General features: G+C 36.6%; 3 protein-coding genes across 4 annotated transcripts; 2 read left to right on the plus strand and 1 right to left on the minus strand.

Annotated features, from left to right (window-relative positions):
* The first annotated feature begins 2,185 nt into the window (after positions 1–2,185).
* Positions 2,186–10,147, plus strand: LOC144666027 (uncharacterized). 2 transcript variants are annotated; one of them, XM_078527378.1, is made up of 5 exons: positions 2,186–4,063; positions 4,722–4,835; positions 5,728–5,838; positions 6,419–6,517; positions 6,845–10,147. In XM_078527378.1, the coding sequence occupies exons 1-5, from the start codon at positions 2,200–2,202 to the stop codon at positions 8,899–8,901; spliced, it is 4,245 nt and encodes a 1,414-aa protein (XP_078383504.1). In that variant the 5' UTR covers positions 2,186–2,199; the 3' UTR covers positions 8,902–10,147. The 2 variants fall into 2 exon arrangements, with proteins under 2 accessions (XP_078383504.1, XP_078383505.1); XM_078527379.1 differs by lacking the exon at positions 4,722–4,835.
* Positions 10,148–10,934: 787 nt separating this feature from the next.
* Positions 10,935–12,068, plus strand: LOC144664945 (uncharacterized). Its single transcript, XM_078526138.1, has one exon. The coding sequence runs from the start codon at positions 11,217–11,219 to the stop codon at positions 12,066–12,068; it is 852 nt and encodes a 283-aa protein (XP_078382264.1). The 5' UTR covers positions 10,935–11,216.
* A 3,873-nt stretch (positions 12,069–15,941) lies between these two features.
* On the minus strand, positions 15,942–17,435 carry LOC144664946 (uncharacterized). Its single transcript, XM_078526139.1, has one exon. It carries the CDS (start codon positions 17,433–17,435, stop codon positions 15,942–15,944), a length of 1,494 nt encoding a protein of 497 aa, XP_078382265.1.
* Between the last annotated feature and the right edge of the window lie 2,812 nt (positions 17,436–20,247).

The raw sequence follows: 20,247 nt of genomic DNA on the forward strand, positions 1-20,247 counted from the left end.
AAATCCAAAGGAAATGCTAATTACTTTCGACATTCAAGTGAAATCCGTTATCTCCGATAAACAAATTCCCGCATAGTTCGTCGGATGGACTGGAAAGCGTGAATGGAGGCCAGCGGGAACCAGCAAAGACATGAAGCTGATGATATCGCCCGCATGAGCCCCATGCAAGCTAGTTCCAGTCCAATACGAGATACGAATAAGGCCTATTAGAACTATAATAAATGTATAGAAAAAATCTTCGGCTTGAAGTCCTCTTAATTCTCTTCACTGCGACTACCTCAAAACTCAGTTCAAATTCTGATATTTGTATAGGTAATCACATGGTTTCGAGTGCAATTTGAGATAAATGAGCTCGAGTCAATTTTTCAAAGGCTTGTAGTCTTTTTACGAGTTCTTATTTATCCCAAATTGCACGAGAAAAATCGTATGATTACTTATTAATAATATTCATGAAAAAGTTGCGAGAAAATAACAGGCGGACGTACAAGCAAATTCATACCCCCAGAGTTTTCGTTCTATGAAGGCGCAGCACAATTATTTCGCACTGAGTAGCAATTTCTTAAGCGCTTCATGAAAATGACAAGAAAAGGTCTTGTTCTAAGTTTTCGCTACGTCTTTGAGGTATATGAAAGGGGTATCTTTTTTCAGTAAAAGGTACACTTTTTAAGGCAAAAATTGTTCTGTATTGTGCATTGTATTACCGTTCGTTGGAGCTGTCATGTTCTGTTATTTTAACAAAAGAATAATATTAGCATTACACTTGAATCATGCATGGTATAAAGGTTTCCGTTACGACTAAAAAGCGGGCAAGATGACGTATATTCTCAATGGGCTTACCATTAATATCCACTAATTGTTTACGTGAACAAACAAAACTTATTTGCACATGACAAATCAAATAAAAAAAGTCAAAGACAGAGAAGGTTACATAGTTACGTTAAAAACAACTGGCGTAATGAATTAGAAAGAAGTAGTTTAGGGCCAATGTTAATAAACACTGAAACAAATATTGTAAATGAACTTAACATGGTTAAAAAACCCAACTGGCAGGAGGCCAACCAGTCTGAGTTGGTTAACTATCGACAATAATTATTGATTATTCATGAAGTATTGATTTATCTTTGAACCTATAAAAGATGTTCTGCTGCCATTTATCCGATTTGTGTTTCTCAGCGATTCGATTTAGCGCCAAGTACGCTAATTAATATAATTATAAGTAATTCAGGAAAGCTTTCTTAAAATGGAGAGAAATACCCAACCTCGTTCCCAGGGTCTCTCGCCATGTCCCCTACTTAGGCAAAGAATTCTTATTTCCTTTGCAATAAAACCTGCCTTAACTGTTTATTTTTGTTTATACATTTTTCAGAGGCGATGAAGAATATTCAAATATTGGTCTGTTATCCCACAGAGTAAACTGAGGACCAATTTATACAGCCACAAATCTGTATTAGTCAAACGAGTCCTTTAAATAAATTCGAAGGCTGTCGGGTTGAAGTGACCAATAAAAACAGGATTTATTTTGATGGACTCCTTACAATTATAGGAAGTTTGTTTAGTAATTGTGTCGCTTATGTATAACAGCGCCCGCTTAAAATTGTATTTAAAATCCCGTTTATTATGCTTATACGCTTTTTATTTATCTAATGATAGCCCAGCCATCATTATATAAATTGATTCCCTAACATGGTTAATTTAATTTGCGGCTCTTTGTTTGTCACTCTATTTGACAGTAATCTTGTTAAGGTTGTCATTGGCAAAATTTGCATCGCAATAAACGGCTTAAAATCACGGGTACATGTATTTGATACTACGCAGTAAATCGGTGTCAGTTTCGTCGAAAAACGCTTTAAGATTCAATATAATATTATTTTGGTGACAATAATCACTGAGTGCAGTTACGTGAAAATTACCCGCGCCCTAGAGTAACACTTCCGATGAGTAGCCACTAAACCAAGACAGGAACACCAGTTTTTACGCTCTCCAAATCACCGTTTGACCAATCAGAAGCTAAGTACTTAACTGCTTAACAGGTAGAACGCCAAGCCTAGCAAGTGATTAATGAAAAACAAACAAAAAACCACCGGACGCGAATTGTTTTCGTGTTACCTATATTCTTCGCTTGGAAGACACAATTGTTTGTATTATTAATTGTAGAATTGTGTTTTCACCATAACAAGAAAAAGGATATGTAGTCAAAATATGAAAGTTTTTATATATTTTGGGCCAGTTTTTCTTGTACACGTTTTACAACTGTTGGCTAAGTTTCCTTGTCAAGCAGAAACACATCTTGGAGGAAGCCATGTAAAACTGTCAGCGAAGAATCACCTTTCAAGAAAGAATGGTAGCAAGAGCGTCCCAGAAAAGGATTTAAACCGTAGAAAGATTTTACAAGAAAATGCGGGAGAAAAAGCCCTAACGCAAAAACAGAAAAGTGATTCATCGTTTCATTCAGAAAATGGAAGGCGAATTTTAGACAAAGAACACAAGACTAACGGCAAGGGCAATGTTCGATATCACATGGTTGGTAAAGCTGATGACAAAGTGACTAAACCGTCTGCTCAGAAACACAGCTCCGACGGGACAAGAGGATTGAAAATAAAATCTAGAGCCAATGGAAGAAATGGAACTACACACACTAAAAAGTCAAAACTAACAAAAAATGCAAAACTTGAGGACTTCGATCAAAAGGAAAATGCAAAGAAGAAAAAGAAAAAGTTATATAAGAAATACGCTTTAGTTCAATCATTCTCTCCACTTCAGTCACAGTCTGAAGATTACCAATCGATAACTGCTGGTGGTGGAGCAGAACCAGTATCGGCAGGGTATGCCCCAACGACTGAGAGCGACCAAACAGGAGAAGTAAGACAGCAGGATTCATCTCAGCAGCAGCAACAAATTGGGGATGCGAACGCACTCTCACAGTACGATAGCGCAGGGTATCAACAAGACGCCAGCCAGTCATCCGTTGCTAATTTCGCAAGCAACAATGTGGAAGAAGCTGGGCAGAGTGAAGGTGGACAGCAGCCTTCCAGTCTGGAACAAGCCATTCAGTTGCAACAACAGGCGTACGCTCAGCAGCCTCAGGAACAAGGGCAGGAACAGGACAGTCAGAGCCCTGAAAGTCAAGGTGCGGATCTGGGAGGACAAGAAAGTCAAATGGTCGATGGAGGACAACTGCAATACCAAAGCGAACAAGCCGGACAAGATCAAGGGCCAGGTGCACAAGAAGGAGCTCAAGAACAAGGTGGAGATCAAACAGCTCCTGACCAAGGGGGTTATCAACAGGACCAAACACAGGAACTTGGACAGCAGCAGCCAGAGGGCCTTGAACAGCAATTGGAACAGCAGCAGGATCAAGCACAGGCCTATCAGCCACAACAGCAGCAGCAGGCCGAGGAGTCACAAGAGTCCGAAGGTGCGCCTTCTGAAGTGCAAAGTTTAACGACTTCCTCCAGTTCCCTTGGTAGTCTATTTGGAACGGAGGGTCAACAGACAACGGCTGAACAACAAGGACAGGGGACAGTGGCGTACGCCAACGAGCAGTCCAGTGAAGGTGGAAATAAGGGTGCGCCACCGGGAATTCAGTATGCTTCGTCTATTGAGGAAGCCCTTAAAGAGCCTTCTGTGCCCTCAGAGGAAGCCAACAGCGTGGGAGGAGATAGTCAATCTAGCCTTGGTACAACCGACAATGCTAATGTCATCAATATCGGTGGGGGCTCAGATTCCAGAGAAGGCAACAACAATGCTTTTACAACAGGGATAGGAACAATAAGTGCCCCATCTGGGTACCAGACATCGGCAGTAGATGACAATGGCAACCCCATTCAAGCTGCGACCGGAACTGAAGTCAATGGATACGCATCAACGAATGAACAGGCTTCCAGTACTGGGGCGACTGGATTAGAAGAAACTCAGCAGCCGCAAAGTCCTGTGGAGGGTCAAAATGCTTTTAACTTTCCAGGACAACATCTTCAGCCGCCAGGCCCCGGGGGAAAGGCACCTCCACTTGATGACGATTTTTACAAGATTATCAACATTGCAAATAAAAATGGCCCAATGGCAGGTAAATTATAATGTTTTTTTTTTTTTTATCTAACTTCATTTAGTAGAATACAAGTGGCGCTCGAAAGGAGTACTAGTGCAATATTTGTATTTCATTGCTTGTTAATTTTGAGTTGTAAGAAACCTGTTCAACTTTTGTTAGTTTGCAGTCCGCTAAGCTCTCCAGACTGCGCCGAACGCAAAACAATTTGGTTTTCAGAAAAAAAAATAAAACGTTGTATAAGAAATAAAAAAGGAGCGCGTAGCTTCGCTTTAAATTATATACTTTTTTATGTACAGTTTCGGTTCTTCGCGCTAGCCCAAATCCAACAATATAAGAAAAAAATATTTCTCACTGTCGCACTTCATGGTCAGTATAGCTTATTTACTTCAGCTGATGGTCCATGAACGCAACTGCATAGTACATAAACTCGGTAAATAGGGGAGTAATTGCACCTGGCGAGTAATATGCAATTTGCTAACAAGCAAATTTAGTAAAGGAGATTTTTTTGCCTAACCACTTTTAATGTCGTAACGCAAGCTTTAACAAAACTAATGATGTACGAAAGAGCCAATAAGAAATCAACCAATTCTGCCCACTCTTTGAAGAGCTTAACAATTTGATTGTTTTCAAAAGATAAAGGCAGTCGTGAATTGAGTTTTCTTTTGTGCATGTACAGTCAAAGGATGTAAAGGATGCCCTCCCCATGCCAGATGTATAGACAAAGTGTGTATAATCAACGACGACCAACCGCTGGCCCATATACTGAACGCTTTGTCTGGTCCGGAACCAGGTATGCATGAACTGTCGTTGAAATTCTTTTACTATTTATTTTATTAGAAAATATCGATGATGGTTGGTTAAAAAAGTATGAAACATAAAAACATGGGATGGAGACAACGTATCGTATTAATAGGACACTTTGACTTGAATCTCATACTCAACGTGTTCAGGATTTTAAGGCCATTTATCACAATGATACCGAATAGGCGAGCAATAATGTCTGCTCACCTTTTTCAACCAAAAAAAATGAATAAAGGGTATTGTCAAGTTTTCCTTTATTACACAAAATTATCCGCCAAAAATCTCTTTAATTCTCCCGAATATATATTAATGAAATGCTTTAACTTAAATAGCTGGCTACTTATTTCTAAATTCCTGGCATAACATGTAAGTTAACAGCTAATAAAATTACTAAACACTAACTCAATCACCCTTTCCTTTTTCGCGTCACATTAGTATGCTTTGACTCTGTTTAAATATTTTTAAAAGTAGTATTGCTTCAATATTAAAAAATTCTCAAAACCATGATGTAACAAATCTAGTCTTCTAACTACATGGGAATTTAAACAAAGAACCATGGAAACGAAAAAATGCAACTACAATAGCATCATGTTGTCAGCATAGAGCTATCATAGAGGTATTTGGGTATTTCATAAGGACAGCAGAACATTATCTGCAATTTTACTATTAAATTGCAGAGCAGTTTTAACAATGCTGAAAATTGTGTTGTGTATAACTCATTTGAATCAAATATCTATTTTTGTGTTAAAACTCTTTTTAATATGTATTTCATTTATTCTTAGTTTGTTAAATTGAAAAACACCTTTATCACGAGCCTCTGCGACCCTTTTCCCTGTGTATTTGACACTAAATAAATTAACTTTATCTTTTCCTTTACCTAGATGAAGAGCCCCCACCAAGTGAATGCAAAGAATGTCACTACAACGCTAAGTGTATCAACAGAGAGTGTGTTTGCAAAGCTGGTTACACTGGAGATGGATTCGACTGTCGCCGTAAGTTCTCACATCTTTTTCGTCATTTCATTTTACCTTTTTCCGATAAAATGCGAATTTAAGCTATTTTCCGGACACTTTTTTTCTATTTTTCAGCCTAAAACTTTCCTTCCTATATCATTTATGACTACGGGTTTTTTTACCTTAGAACATTTTTTGCGATGCTTTTATTTTTCTTTATTTTCTTCGTCTGCTACGATCATGTCTTTCGTACTTTTATCTTGACCCTCACTATTTACACTTCCAAGAAGAACAGTTAATTGATACGATAGAGGGTGTTGCTAATCATGTCTTGTTAAGATTGTTGCACTTCCGTGGAAGCAAAAATCATCTACAAAGCGCATGCACAAAATGTCCTGACTAATAATATTATGTCCATAATGTTTGCATTGTGTTTAAAACCATCATTTTCAAGACTAAGAAATTAATTAACAAGTCATCATCTGGGTAATAAAGTTTAGTAAAAAATGATTGGTTTTTCTCCTTTTTTAAAGTTTCTAATCACCTATTTTTGCCTTGTAAATAATTACTTTTTCTACATATGTTATTGTGATAGTTCCTTTCTTAACTGTTCACACAGCTGACACATGCTTACCGGGCTGTAAGCAACATGGCAAGTGCATCAAAGGGTTTTGCGTATGTGATCATCATCATTACTTCAACGGATACGAATGTGCTCGTGAGTTTGCTTATTTCTGTCTGTGTCGTAAACATAACCTATATTGAAACTGGTCTTTTTATCTTCGTAAAGCACCGACAGTACAAAATATTGTTATTTAAAAACTAGATAAGTGATATCTTGAAAAACAGAGTTCTTTTATTCGCAGATCTAGCTTTTAGATACATAATACTCAAAAGTTTGCCACACTCTCTTTTCATTTTTTTTTTTTATGGACGCACGCCCATGCTTGTATTTTCTTTTGGTAGAAGAAGATACTTATACTATATATAGTATTACATCCCCTAGCACAAACTAGACTTCTAATGTTTCTTTTTTATTATGCAGCATACAAAATAACACACAGAAACTGTCCTCTTCAATGCGCCACGAGATGTCATGCAAGATGTCCGCCAAACTGCTGCAAGCATCACCCAGTTCTAAAGATTCACTACAATGATGGCAACCTCCAGCAGATAAATGTCCCACCAAATGCACCACCTCAGAAAAATGTTACTACTCCCCGCCCAACAGTAGTTGTCCTAAAACCAGAAGACAAAATGAACGAACACGTAGCAAACTTTGCACCAGACTTTCAGCAGCGCCCGGATGACTCAGAAGCCACTACTCTGGAAGCGGTGAACTTGAAAAATCCTGCTGGAGGCTTTGCAGTTTCAGAAATGGCAGCAAGACCTCTTTTACAGGACGAGGCAGAATGCCCAGATCAATGCAAGTCAGAGTGTCACGACTCCTGCCCTGTTAGGTGCTGTCTTGGAAAGTGCCCTCTCAGTTGCATGGAAAATTGCCAGCCATCTTGTCCCAAAACATGTTGCTATCTTCCCGGAGACAAGCACCTATTTCCAATGATGGACTCTAAGGTTCAGGAGAACTTCATGAAAACGATGGCTGAAAAATTTTGTCCCAAGGCGTGTAAAGCAAAGTGTAATCCAAACTGTCCACCAATCTGTTGTGAACGTAACTCGTCTCAATCTGCAACTCTGGAAAATACAGGTCTTCAGCAACTAAAAGGCGAAAGTAAGAACAGTGCCGATTTTTTCAGAAATGCCATGAGTTGGTTTGGGATGATGAACTTTTTGAATATGATGTACAGTATGTATGGTAATCTGTATGGCAACAAGCATCTCGCAAAATTTCCTTTTAAAGCAGGGGACCACAAACTCAAAGCAGTTAATCCTACAAAACCTAAGAGCGTGGGCAAAGAAAACAACCTAAGTTTTAAGGACGTCGGTATCGCCGAGAGTCATAACACGGCAAACGGTCTTTGTCCGGATCATTGTAACAAGACCTGTCTGCAGGATTGCCCCATAAAATGTTGCCATTTCAAACCCGAGGCAACACCGATAATCAAAGTAGGAACTCCTTTAAAATGTCAACCATCGTGTGCTTCGTCCTGCTCTAAAAGTTGTCCGCCACTCTGTTGCTCAAAAAGGAGTAGTCCGCCAGTAACAGAACACCATCCGACGCCGCAAATCAAAATTGTTAAATCCGCACCGGTAACACCACCTCTGCAAACTGCACCTTCGTCTTCAGCTTTCGCTAAGCCTCCAGCTGCTTGTACTCCCAGTTGCCCAGCTTACTGCTATCCTAAATGCTTATCAAACTGTTGTCAAAGAGGTGAAATTACTTCTAAAAAGCTATCAGAGCAACCAGTACCACCAGATAAAGCCAAGCAGTCATATAGCAATTTCTTCGCCAAGGAACCTACCACCCCAACTAACCCAGATTGCCCATCAGTTTGTCAACACGACTGCGGGCCTTCGTGTCCTTTACGATGTTGTGGTCGAGCTTTAACGTCACCGACACCATCACGATTGGCAGCTGTTCGACCCTCAATAGACACACCCCTTTGCCCAGGTGGTTGTGCTTCTGAATGCTTTCCTGCTTGCACGATTAGTTGCTGTAGAGCTGGGTTTAGAAAAGATGATTCCAGTGTTAATGCCCCAGCAGTTAGTCCCACAAGAAGAGAGCATCAACCTGCTCAAAACCCTCCGCCATTTCCTCCTCCTCCACCAGCAGCCGTTTGCCAATCCGGTTGTTCACGATCTTGTTACCCTAATTGTGACGACTCGTGCTGCAGAGCATTTGCAGAGCATGCTTCTGGCTTATCTAATCCAAACAAGTCTGGTGACTCTTCGCATTTCACTATAAAAGTACCTTGTCCATCGCAATGTAGGCCCTTTAACTGCCTATACTATTGCCATCATGACTGCTGCTTGCCAAGAAATGGACCAACAGACTTGAAAAAACGTCGTTTCCAAGATACAAGGAAATACTCAAGTGAGATTAAAAAGCTTCAGACACCAACAAAAGCACTGGATAACAAAAGCACTGGACGCCTTATCGGGAAAAGAAGAACAGTGATTCATAAAAGGCCGTTAGATTAAATGTAACTTGCTTGAATCATAATTCTTATAGTCGACAAAATTGCTTCCATCCAGATTCTGTGGTTATTCATTGGCAATCCCAAAGATAATTTTTACACAAAATAAATAAAATCATTCCTCACCAAAGGGCAAAAACTAAACATATCAATCTACAAAAACAGATGTAGACATCGAGAGGACATGTTTCGGAACGAGAGAATAACCTTGTATTGGAAGTAATCACTTCCAATACAAGAAATTGAAATAACTTAATTGGTCTATTCCCAGTTTTCGAACATTTTAATTTTAAAATATCAATCAATTTCAGACAGCTAAAGGTGTTAAATACACGCTTTGTGTTGTGGTGGTGAGCTGCAATCAAATACTATAAACTATTATTATCAATCCTGACGGTTCCAAGCTTAAAATATTTTAATCCTCTTTACCAGGGATTTATTAAGCCACAATGTTCATGTACGGTTTCTAGCCGGTTGATCCGTTTTTTAGTAGATAGATATGTTATCAATAAGTTTCTCTATTTCATCTGGTAGTTTTAGGTTAACGTTATGACAAAATGTGCTGTTAAAGATAATGGCAGCAAGAAAAAAATATAGAGAGTTCTAATTTTCCTTTCGAAACTGTTCTTAAACAAACATGAACATCTTTGTTTAACTTGTACCAACCATTTTAAGAAATATTCCTTTTACATACCAATCTTGACCTGAATGTCTTCATTTGACCAAGGTAAAAATTGCTTATGCAAATTACAGGAATATTTCCATGACAAATATTTAAATATATAAACTGAAATGCAAGTGACCGATGTAGTGCGCAAATCGAATAATTTCTTTAAACAGCTAAGCAACTAATAAAAGTAAGACACACCAGATGTGATTGAGTTTGACACACTAGGCGTGCGAGTACAACACACTAATTGTGCGAGCACAACACACTAGGCGTGCGAACGAGCACACCTAGTGTGCTTTTTTGTTCGGCTACGCACGCTTTATTGTGTTTAGTGTGTCCTGTAAAACAAAGGCTTTACTAATGAGGCAAGTTTCAGAACACGCTTTAAGCGTGCTAAAATCGAAATCTATTGTTTTAAAGTGGAAGCGTGTTGTGAGCGTGCTATCACCTTTGTCCCTGTTTTCCCGTGGAGGGTCACATTTAAGATAAGAGCAGAAATACAACCTTAATTCTAAGAAAAGCCATTTTCAGGTCTATGACTTAACAAAGATTGTGAAACAATAAACTGTAAAGGAAATAATTAAATGCAACTTTGTTTACAATAGCAGTTTTGATTCATCCTCATGCACGCAACGCACGTTTTAGCTTCTCTCGCTGATTTCTTCTTAAGGTTCTGGGTAGAGCACAGGTTTTGGTGTTACAAAATGATAAAAGCACTCGAATAACGATTATATATAGATTTAGCCAAGCCTAAAATCGGAGCTCTACACTAATTTTTCTGGTTCTTAAAATTTTGTGAAAATACTCTCATTAAACGTTTACTACCCAAGAAAGATCCATAGCCGAAATAAATCGTCAACTCCAATCGAAAAATATTGCGTGTAAAAAAACGTGTCACTACCCTGGACAAAACAAGTACGATTTGAGCCCGAGATTCAGTGGAACTATATCCTTGCCAGCGGTCAGCTTCAAAAAAACACATGTACACATGTACACCTGAACCCGTGATAATTTTATGGTCAGGTGAGGCTGGATACCTTGTGTTATAGCTGTCAATTGACCATAACCAATATCAAAGATACAAGCCGACGTTAACCTCAGTATATGATAAGATGACATTCCCCCCTCCCCATCCGGGTGGGGTTGCCTTGAGGGTTTTAGTAGCAACTTAAACAACGGTAACTATAAGCCGTGGTCACAGTACTATCGGTAAACGAAATTTCCCCTGTATAATTTTCCTTTGGAAAATGGCTCTGGTTTCAATTCAATTCACCCAGGGAGCCAAGGTTACACCGACCCATGTAATGCAAGGCAGTACATAAAATCTTACTGAATGAGTTTCGCGAGAGATAGAATTTCTAAGGGCCGGGTCGCACTAGGCGAATCGATGTTTATGTAATGTCAAGAATCTGTCATTGGTTTATAAATTTTAATGCGACCCCTGTTCGCCAAATATTGGCGGATTTCTAAAATTTAGCGATTCGCAAAAAACTTCAAAAGACACCGAAGTGCTGCCTCGAGGCAGGCTAAATTTTTGAAAATTAAACAATTATGTTTTTTTAGCCATTAATCTGTCAGATAAACCCATGCATGTGTTGAAATGATGGACTGAAGCAGTCTAAATTTCCATACTGCAAAAAGCAGTCAAAATGGATGGACACCGCTTTTACGCGCCCGATTATTATCCACAATTTCCGTATAGTTACTCCATGTATTCCCCGAATTCCTATTCGCCAGAGAAGTACCAGCAAGCAGCAACTTGCAGTCAGTCTGAGTCGCCAGCTTCATGTGAGGGCAATGAAACAAGCCCGGACTCTGAAAAGCAGCCGGGTAAGAAGTCCTACGACACGTGGTCGCAAGATCAGCAAAAACTTCTGGTGCAGCTTTCTTTTGCAGCTGAAAACCACGAGTTTATTGAGAGCAAAGAGTCCCGCAATGCCTGGAGAAAAATCTGCGAAGATCTAAATGCCCGTGCAAAAACTAGCAGGAATGTAGACAAGTGCATGATAAAAATGAAGTATTTGATTGATAAATACAAGGCGGCAAAAGAATGGAACCGCAAGCAAACCGGTGGCTCTATAAAGAAGAGTCTCTTCTATGACGAAATAGATACAATTCTGGGTTGCAGGGATATCGTCACCGTGCAATATGTATCAGAAGCTGGCGCTAGCACAAATCAACCTCCTTCCTTCGCCGGGTCGAGCTCAAATGGAGGGGAGAGTGGTGATTCACAACCCTCAACAAGTCAAGGAAACTCAGCGGCAAGCAGCCCTGCAAGTAGCGAAGAGAAGAAAAAAGAAATGAGAAGGGAGAGGAAAAAACAAACCAAAAAAAAAAAAGCTGGACCTGAAGACGAAGATGATGACGAAGAACGAATAGAATTCAGTGAAAGCCTAAAGAGTTTCAGAGAAAGCGAGGAGAAGTTAGTTGTTAGAGTTGTGAACAAACGAAATTACTCAAAACCAGTGTGTTTTTTACTTTTCCTTTTTTGTTGTTATTGATATTTCACATTTGTTATAATTTTAAGACCTCAATCATATTTTTACTAGGGCAGAAACAGTTAAAACATTAACAATACGAAATAACTGAGTGATCGACATTTTTCAGTCAAACTAAAAAATAAAGTCCTTTAAGATATCACGGATATCCTCGCCATCTCTGACTGCATTGTCATTATTCTCATCATGGTCGTCATTATCTCCTGGCCCGTTATCCTCCCAGCCATCACCCATTCTAATGCAAAAGTTGTGTAGGACTGCACATGCAATAGCTATCTTAACTGAAAATAGGATTTCACTATCCAGGCGCTTTTGCAGAATCAGCGTGATTTTAGGCAGCCAAAAGCACATTCTATTTTTACCCTAGCGCTCGAAAGCTCTCTGTTAAACTTTAAACTTTTTTTTCTCTTCTGTCTCTCGTTGCCTCGGGAAAAGGTTTTTGCAGCCATGGGGATATTGGGTAGGCACTATCACCCACTAAATATGGGCCAATATCGTGGCCATTGACATTTACTACTGGCATGGTCAGAATATGTCCAGCTTCAGCCCTGTAATACAGAGTACTATTGCGCAGCATTCTTGAGTCGTGTATACTGCCCGGGTAACCAGCAGAGACATCTAGGAACTGAAGTCTTCCATCAGCCACAGCTTGGATACTAAAGTCGTGCTGCTGAAAACGACTAAAATAATCTACTGCGCTGTTTTTGGGCGCGGCAATTTTTACGTGTGTACCATCAATTGCCCGACAATGTTCGGTAGTAGTGAGAGGTTTTCAAATGTTTCTATACAAGCTGCCGTCTCGGCTGGCGTTTCTGGAAAGCGAATGTATTCATCCTTAAGCTCGTTTAACGCTCCGACAACGTCTTGTACTGCCTCGATTACCGTCGATTTACCCACATTAAAACTAGGTGCTATGCTTATGTACGAATTTCCATGTGCCAACCTATAAAGCCCTATGGCCAAAACTTTTTCAGGTTTAATACATTGTCTGAATCTGGTGTCCTGCCTTAAGATGCGATGTCCCAGAATCCTTAATAAAGCCTGAAAAGTATCTCTTGTCATTCGGAGCTGCCTCCTGAAGAAGTCGCCTGGGATAGTACGGTCATTAAAATGGATTTCAAACCACGACTCTGCTGGACGAGGAAGGGTCCAAGACCAAGGCCGATTTCGGAAGCGGCGATTCCTAAGCGTACGTCTCCGTCTCCTTATGGCCTGGATTAACCGCAGACAGTCTTGCCTATACCGCATCACAATCAGCAATATGGCAACAGCCTGCTGTTGGAGTTGCATTTGATAATTCAAAAATGCTCCCAAAGCGAGGAAAACAGGGATAAGGTCCATTTTTGCAATATGATAATCGAGACCTCTAAATGAGGCAACAAAGGAATTCAGCAACTGTGTTCTAAGTACATATACCGATGCCCTACTACCTGATTTGTTTTGTCATCTGTCAGAGGGCTTTATTTTGCAGGTCAGATGCGACCCTTTTCAAATATTGGAAGATCTTAAAAAAACACAACCGCAATTTTCGTTTCCCAAGAATTGTTGTTTTTTCAACAAACAAAGTCTCGCCTAGTGCGACCCCTGCCTAAAAGAGATTAAAAAAAACGTGCATTGTTCCAACATTTTACCAATACTATTGCGGCGATGATAAGGTTTTAGACGTGAAATGTTATGTCGTTTGTCAACCGACTAAGAAGACATTCTTTTACACCTGGCGCAGCCTGGAAAAAGGTTAACCTGCTGGTCATGGAGTGCACGTGCACCATCCAAAACGAGACTTCTGATTATTAGGTTTATCTGTGGAAACTGAATAGCACCACAATGCGCAGAGTGTTTTGCCTGAGTTAATTATAATTTTTCATCCTCACTCATGTACGTTAATTAACTTTGGGAAAACTGCCCGTGGTGAAATCGGTTACGCCGTGAAAAGTCCACTTTCCCCAAAGAAACGGTGTATATCCCCTGCTGAAATGGGTATGTTTGTTCAACTTCAGTGACCAAAACAGTGACCTGAACAAGCTGAAGTATCCCTTAGTTTCAACTCGGGACATGTTTTGTAGTGACAAAGCGATGCATCTAGTATTAAAACTTATTAACAGCCATTGGCCTACATACTTGCTACGACAAAAAGCTAGATCGGTCTCACCAGTAGCTTTAGTAGACAAAGATTGCCCCAGATATGCTGTTATCCATGCTCTACAATTTCAGGAACAATCCTTGAACGAATCAACTAGCTCCAACAGTAGTATAGGAGTTGGGGGTACGAGATCATAAAAATTTTTATTATCTCTTACATCCCCAACTCCTATACTACTCACAGCACTGGATTCAAAAATAGAATCAAAAATAGAATCAAAAAATAGAATCAAACATGGAATCAAAAATGAAATCAAAAATGAAATCAAAAATAGAATCAAAAATGAAACCAAACCTCGAAGCCAAACTGAAAACCAAAATGGAATCAAAACTGAAAACCAAGCCTGAAAAACCAACCCTAACTCAACCCTAGGTTCAAAATAAAAAAAAAAACTTCTTATACTCTTTTTCAAAATTTTGGATACAGTGCTTTTAAACAAGCCGAGTTTTTATGCTGTTGTTATTATCATGGTAAATCTCTTGTACTGAATATCTGTTGTGAATTATCTTCTAAAACGATTATGATTTTTGTTATTTTTGAATTCATTTTTTCTTTTTCAAGGTCGGATAATACACTGTTTAAATCATTGTAAATGTTACATAGGTATTTACTTGTTTCATTTTCTTCATTTAATAATTTTGTTAATGGCTTGCAATGTCCATCTTGTTTTAGTTTTTTTTCTAAATATACTAAAGTGTCTAGATTTTCATATACCAAATCTCCGAGTTTTGATAATTCTTTTAATGTTACGATATACTTCAGTGTGTTTATTGCGTCATCAGACATATTTTTGAATGTATCTCTTTAAACATATTTTCTTTAAATTTTCCATTTTATTTTCATGTTGGTCATTTATCTATATATATAGTGTATGTTTTTATTTTTATGCGTTTTTTCATGAATCTCTTATACTATTTTTTAAAAATCTTGCATCTTAGTGCGTTTATAGTGGATGGGTCATTTCAACATTCAGTTATATCTATATTATCATCTCTTATACTAAAACTCTATTTTTGATGTTATAATGACCATATGCTAAACTGTTTATACCATCATCAAGTACATACCGTTTATCATCGAAACAACTAAGTGATATTTTATTAATCTCGTAGCTTCCAAGTTTATGGTTTATACTCCGAATAGTTTTCATAGTATGACGCATTTGTTTATTTTCAAATAGTTCTGTTTATAATTTTCATGTTTTAATTCTTGTCTGATGACATTTTTCTTAATACCTTTAGCTGTTTTTTCTTGTTTGTTATTATTTTTAATGTAAGAATACATTTTACTTCGTAGGCCTATGAATTCACATATAGGCACTGATGAAGCCTCATCTTTGAATTTACCTATTACTTTTTTATTTGTTTTATTGAAAAAAGGAGAGTTTTCAGGATAATCGCTGTTATCGAATTTATTTTTATCACTCCAAAAATCTTGATATACATCTTCAGTCTCGATTTCATAGGTTAAGCTGTCAGTATCTGTGAATAAAAGCTTAGCTTTATCTCCATACTTCTTTTTAATATAATTGTAATGAAAATCATACATAAGAGTTTTGCTTAAATCTAATATGCACATACCAACGTAAGAAGGTCGATTGAGAGTTAGTGTTTCTTTAATTTTATGAACTGCTACTAAGTTTTCATTGAATATTTTACAACAGACATATGTTGGTTTTGAAGCAAGCTTTAATAATTTTTGTTTATCAGTCACTAACCGAACGTCAACTCTTTTCTTTAAATTTTCCATTTTTTACCAAAGACTGAGTTGTTCATGAGCTTGAAAAAGTCTTTCTCGAAAGCATTTTTAGCATTTTTGCGTTTTTCTGTGTTATAATCGATGTATTGTTTTAACCATGGCGATTGATTGAATTCTAATGCTCTATGAACTTTTGTTAATTTTAAACCAAGATCTAAATATAGCTGTAGATTCCTGTAATGCAAAACATACTTTTCTTTGTTATTTAATGTTGGTATTAGCTTATTAACAAGGCCTGTTGATATATTGTATTTTTCAGCAATGTTTTTGCAATAATCTGATAGCATGTCTTTGGTTACTTTAACTTTTTCTGCTCCTAATGGATAGTCATTATGAAGGTTATGCAGTTCATTAGGATACTTTAAATCGACTTCTAAAATTAATCCCTTATTAGAATCTTCTTTATACTTAGCTAAGTTTGTTTTATTTATCTGTTTTTGTGTTAACCATTTAAATCCTCCTTTTGGTAAATATTGACTCATGGCAAATCCGTACAAATTATTAGAATCGAGGTACATTATATACTTTGAGGTTGAATTTTTATCATATTCATCCATGTATTTATTGTTTGCTTTACTATGTCTATTTGCTATGTAACTGATACCACCTCTCATACCCATTTCGATAAATTGATGCATGTCAATGTCAGTCATTAACTCTAATTCGATGCCCGTCATCTTCAGCATGCTGTCCCATGATAATGCTGGACTAGTAAAGTAATGACAAGGATCGAGTTTATAGTATTCAAGGCATGTTTTTCTAAAGCTTTCAAACACATCTGATAATAATAATACATCACTTTTAAGATATAAATCATGGTACTCACCCATATCATTAATCTTAAACATTTTCCACACATTTTTAACATGTTGATAGTCTTCATCACTGATATGCTCATTATTCAATATGCTGTAGAAGTCTTCTTTTTTGGGTAGTTTTTCATTAAATTTATCAAAGCTATCCATATAATCATAACAATATACACCTTTTCTTGACATGAGATTTAGCTTTTCACCTTTGAATATTTCAGAAGTATATTTTAGTGATTCTTTTGGTAGATTACTTACTAATTTATCAAGACTAGAACTCATAAACTGAAAACTATCTAAAAAGGTTAAATGATTACCAAGCATGAAGGCCATATACTTTTCCATATTATTGGGTATAGCATTGATTTTCATCTCTTTGATCTCTCCTTTTTTGTTTTTGTATGTATGTTTCTTAACAATAGCTCCAATCTCTTGCATAATAAAATGGCTGTCATAACCCCGAAGATTGTGAAAGATGACTGGTATCTTTATCTTATCAGGCTCTATTCTCAATTTAAGATTACATTCTTGATGAGCTGATCCGCGAAATTTACCTGTGATATGGCAATGATCTCTCACTCGTATATCATCATCATTATACACTTTATCACAGATATAACATACTTTTGCTTGTTGAAATTCTTCTTCTTCATCTTTAGTCATCTTTAATGGTTTTTTGAAGAATTTTCGCATAGTCTTTTTGCAATATTTAACTTCATCTAACATGGCTTCCATGAATTTATAAACAGCTTTTTCTCCTCTGTATATTTGAACAGTTTTTGAATATTTATCATCAAGGCAACAAACAACTTTATAACCATATCCACAGTCTGTATGCTTTTGGTATGCCTCTGTATATGATTTATCATCATTACGTTTGCATCCAGATACCTTGTATAATAAACTTTCAAAATCAGCATATATAACGAATGGAACTTTTTGCTGTTTATGGTAGTTGTTGAATTTTAGTATATTATTGTCTTTTGTTGGCATTTTAATAGCTTGAGTTCCGTTTACTTGTATACAGTTTTCCTTATGATCGTTCAATACTCTTTCAGAACTGAAGCACTGCAGACAATGCATACAGAAGTGTTTCCTTTCTTTATGTTTTGTTTGATTGTACATGAATTTATTGAAATCTTTTATTAGAACATAATGCTTGTTTTCATTTCCAGTTATTAATAATAAATTCATCTGATTGTCATACTTTTCTTTTGATATATAAATAGGATATGCTTGTTTGTTTTCATAACCGAATACATTGATATTGATTTTATTCTGCGTTTCGATTTTATTTATCTGTTTTAAATTGACGGGAAAATCAATCCCATCATAATTTAGCTTCTCAATGTATGCTTTATCTGATTTTTTAATTCGTTGGGGGTATTTATCTTGTGGGTTTAAGCATCTGATATGGCACCAACGAAAGCACTCATTATCCTCATTTTTCATGTTAATCAATCCTTTCGAACTGTTTCTTAGTTCATATGGTAGCTGAATATAGGAGGAGCCTTTTATTGGTTCATATTTCACTACATTAAGATGATGGCTATCAACAGATTGAATAGTCCAGCCCGAGCCTTCAGATATCCATTGAGCTACAAAATTCAAGATTTTTTTTTAGATACTTGAAGTGATTCTGCAATCTCAAGATTATTAATGATTGTTTGAGGTTGGCTGTTAAAATAGGCTGTTTTATATATTAAATCCTCACCAGACATCTTGGAGAATGTTATTTTGAGCGTTTCAACAAACTTGATACCTTTTAGGGATGATAGTATTTTAATAATATGATACTCAACAGCTTTCCTTGTATTTTGTAACTGTAATGATGGATCTTTATTGTTTCTTATAGTTATTTGATAAGATTTAGTATAGCCTTTCATAGCTTTAGCAACTTCCTCTATCTTTGTCCTTGGTAATGGTAGTGGGGCTGTTTTTATAGTCCGTGGCATGGGGACAGGTTTATAATCATTCCTAAATTCTAATGGTGGAAGAATTATTTGTCTTCATAATCCTGAACCATCTGTTTTACACTCTTACGAGGAGTTGGGATTGGGGGTCTCGGCTTGTAAACTCTTGGTTGGTTTGCTTTTAGTGATAATATCATTTTTATAAGATCGGTTTTCGATAGCTTAGCTAGATCTGATTCGTTCATATTATTAGATGAGATATTTTTATTTTCCATTTTTTATACTATATGAAATTATTATTTCTTTAAGTGTCTTATAGTAAAATTATTTTTTTTATTTTTATAAGATCGGTTTCGATAGCTTAGCTAGATCTGATTCGTTCATATTATTAGATAAGATAATTTTATTTTCCATTGTGTATTGTTATTTTCAATTATTTCAAATCTATCATCATCTTCTATTGCTTTGAAAACAGCATTTTTGAAATGTTTTTTTGACTTCAAATGTGTCCATTTAGCTGCTAATGAACTATCGTAATTACATATATCGCATTTCCATCGTTTATTTAACATATACTTAGTCTTTGAATTTTTGATAGCGTTTATTCTATCAGTGTCGTTATCATACTTTAAATTTCTTCCCATTTTCTCTTATTATACTATAAATGATATTTCTTTATATCTTTTACTATAAATATATTGTGCGTTTAAAAATAACCAGTAATAAAATATTATTGGTTGTCATCAACAACAATAACAGTATCATATCAATACTGTGTAACCAGCCTTATAGCCTTCTTCAATATATGTTACATAACTTGTCTTTATATATGTGACTGTTATAGTGCGTTTAGATATAAACAGATAATTATTTTCTTTAATATATATATAGAATGAGTGATATTACATTAAATATCAAACAACTGCCAGAAGCTGATGAAAGCTCGAATGATATAGTCTTCATAAATAAAATGTGGTGTATTCAGAGCATTCTTGAAGCTAATATTTGTATTATTAAAATGCTATCTTCAGACCTTAACAGCAGATCTGAAATATCAAATGAAGACAAAAATCATGTACGTTTAGAGTGTATACCTAAAAACCAGAAACGACGACGGGGGAGACCTCGTAAAGATCAACATTAAATAAATAATTATTCAGTTTACGGTTTTAGCCATAAGTTATAAATGATTAATGACTAAACCATTGACCGAAAAAACCTGCTGACGCGTCAGCAGGTATTTTAATCTGGTGTGATTTCTATTGACCAATCATATTTCAACAAATTTTACTCAAAAAGTTTACACAAAAGTTTACACAAAAGTTTACACAAAAGTTTACTCAAAAGTTTACTCAAAAAGTTTATTCTGAAATTTACTGCCAAACACAGCTGTGCCGTGAAGTTATGTGTGTTATATATATAATGCTTTGTAATTCTGAAATCCACGATGAATTAAAAATTTTAAAAGAATCTATATGCCCTTTCTGCGATCAACTATTTATAGAAGGTAACAAGGATGCTGAACCATGTTGTAGTAAGCAGGATATGTCAAATCAAAACGG

Source organism: Oculina patagonica, chromosome 9, assembly GCF_052425735.1.
Source record: "Oculina patagonica isolate OP01 chromosome 9, crgOcupat, whole genome shotgun sequence".
Classification (NCBI taxonomy): Eukaryota; Metazoa; Cnidaria; class Anthozoa; order Scleractinia; family Oculinidae; genus Oculina; species Oculina patagonica.

Excerpts from the sequence above, each read along its gene's own strand:
- LOC144666027 (XM_078527378.1), top strand. The coding sequence starts at position 2,200 with ATGAAAGTTTTTATATATTTTGGGCCAGTTTTTCTTGTACACGTTTTA. Across the intron at positions 5,839-6,418 it reads AGATGGATTCGACTGTCGCC|CTGACACATGCTTACCGGGC; the intron begins GTAAGTTCTCAC and ends CTGTTCACACAG. Across the intron at positions 6,518-6,844 it reads CAACGGATACGAATGTGCTC|CATACAAAATAACACACAGA; the intron begins GTGAGTTTGCTT and ends TTTATTATGCAG.
- LOC144664945 (XM_078526138.1), top strand. The coding sequence starts at position 11,217 with ATGGATGGACACCGCTTTTACGCGCCCGATTATTATCCACAATTTCCG.
- LOC144664946 (XM_078526139.1), bottom strand. The coding sequence starts at position 17,435 with ATGACTAAAGATGAAGAAGAAGAATTTCAACAAGCAAAAGTATGTTAT.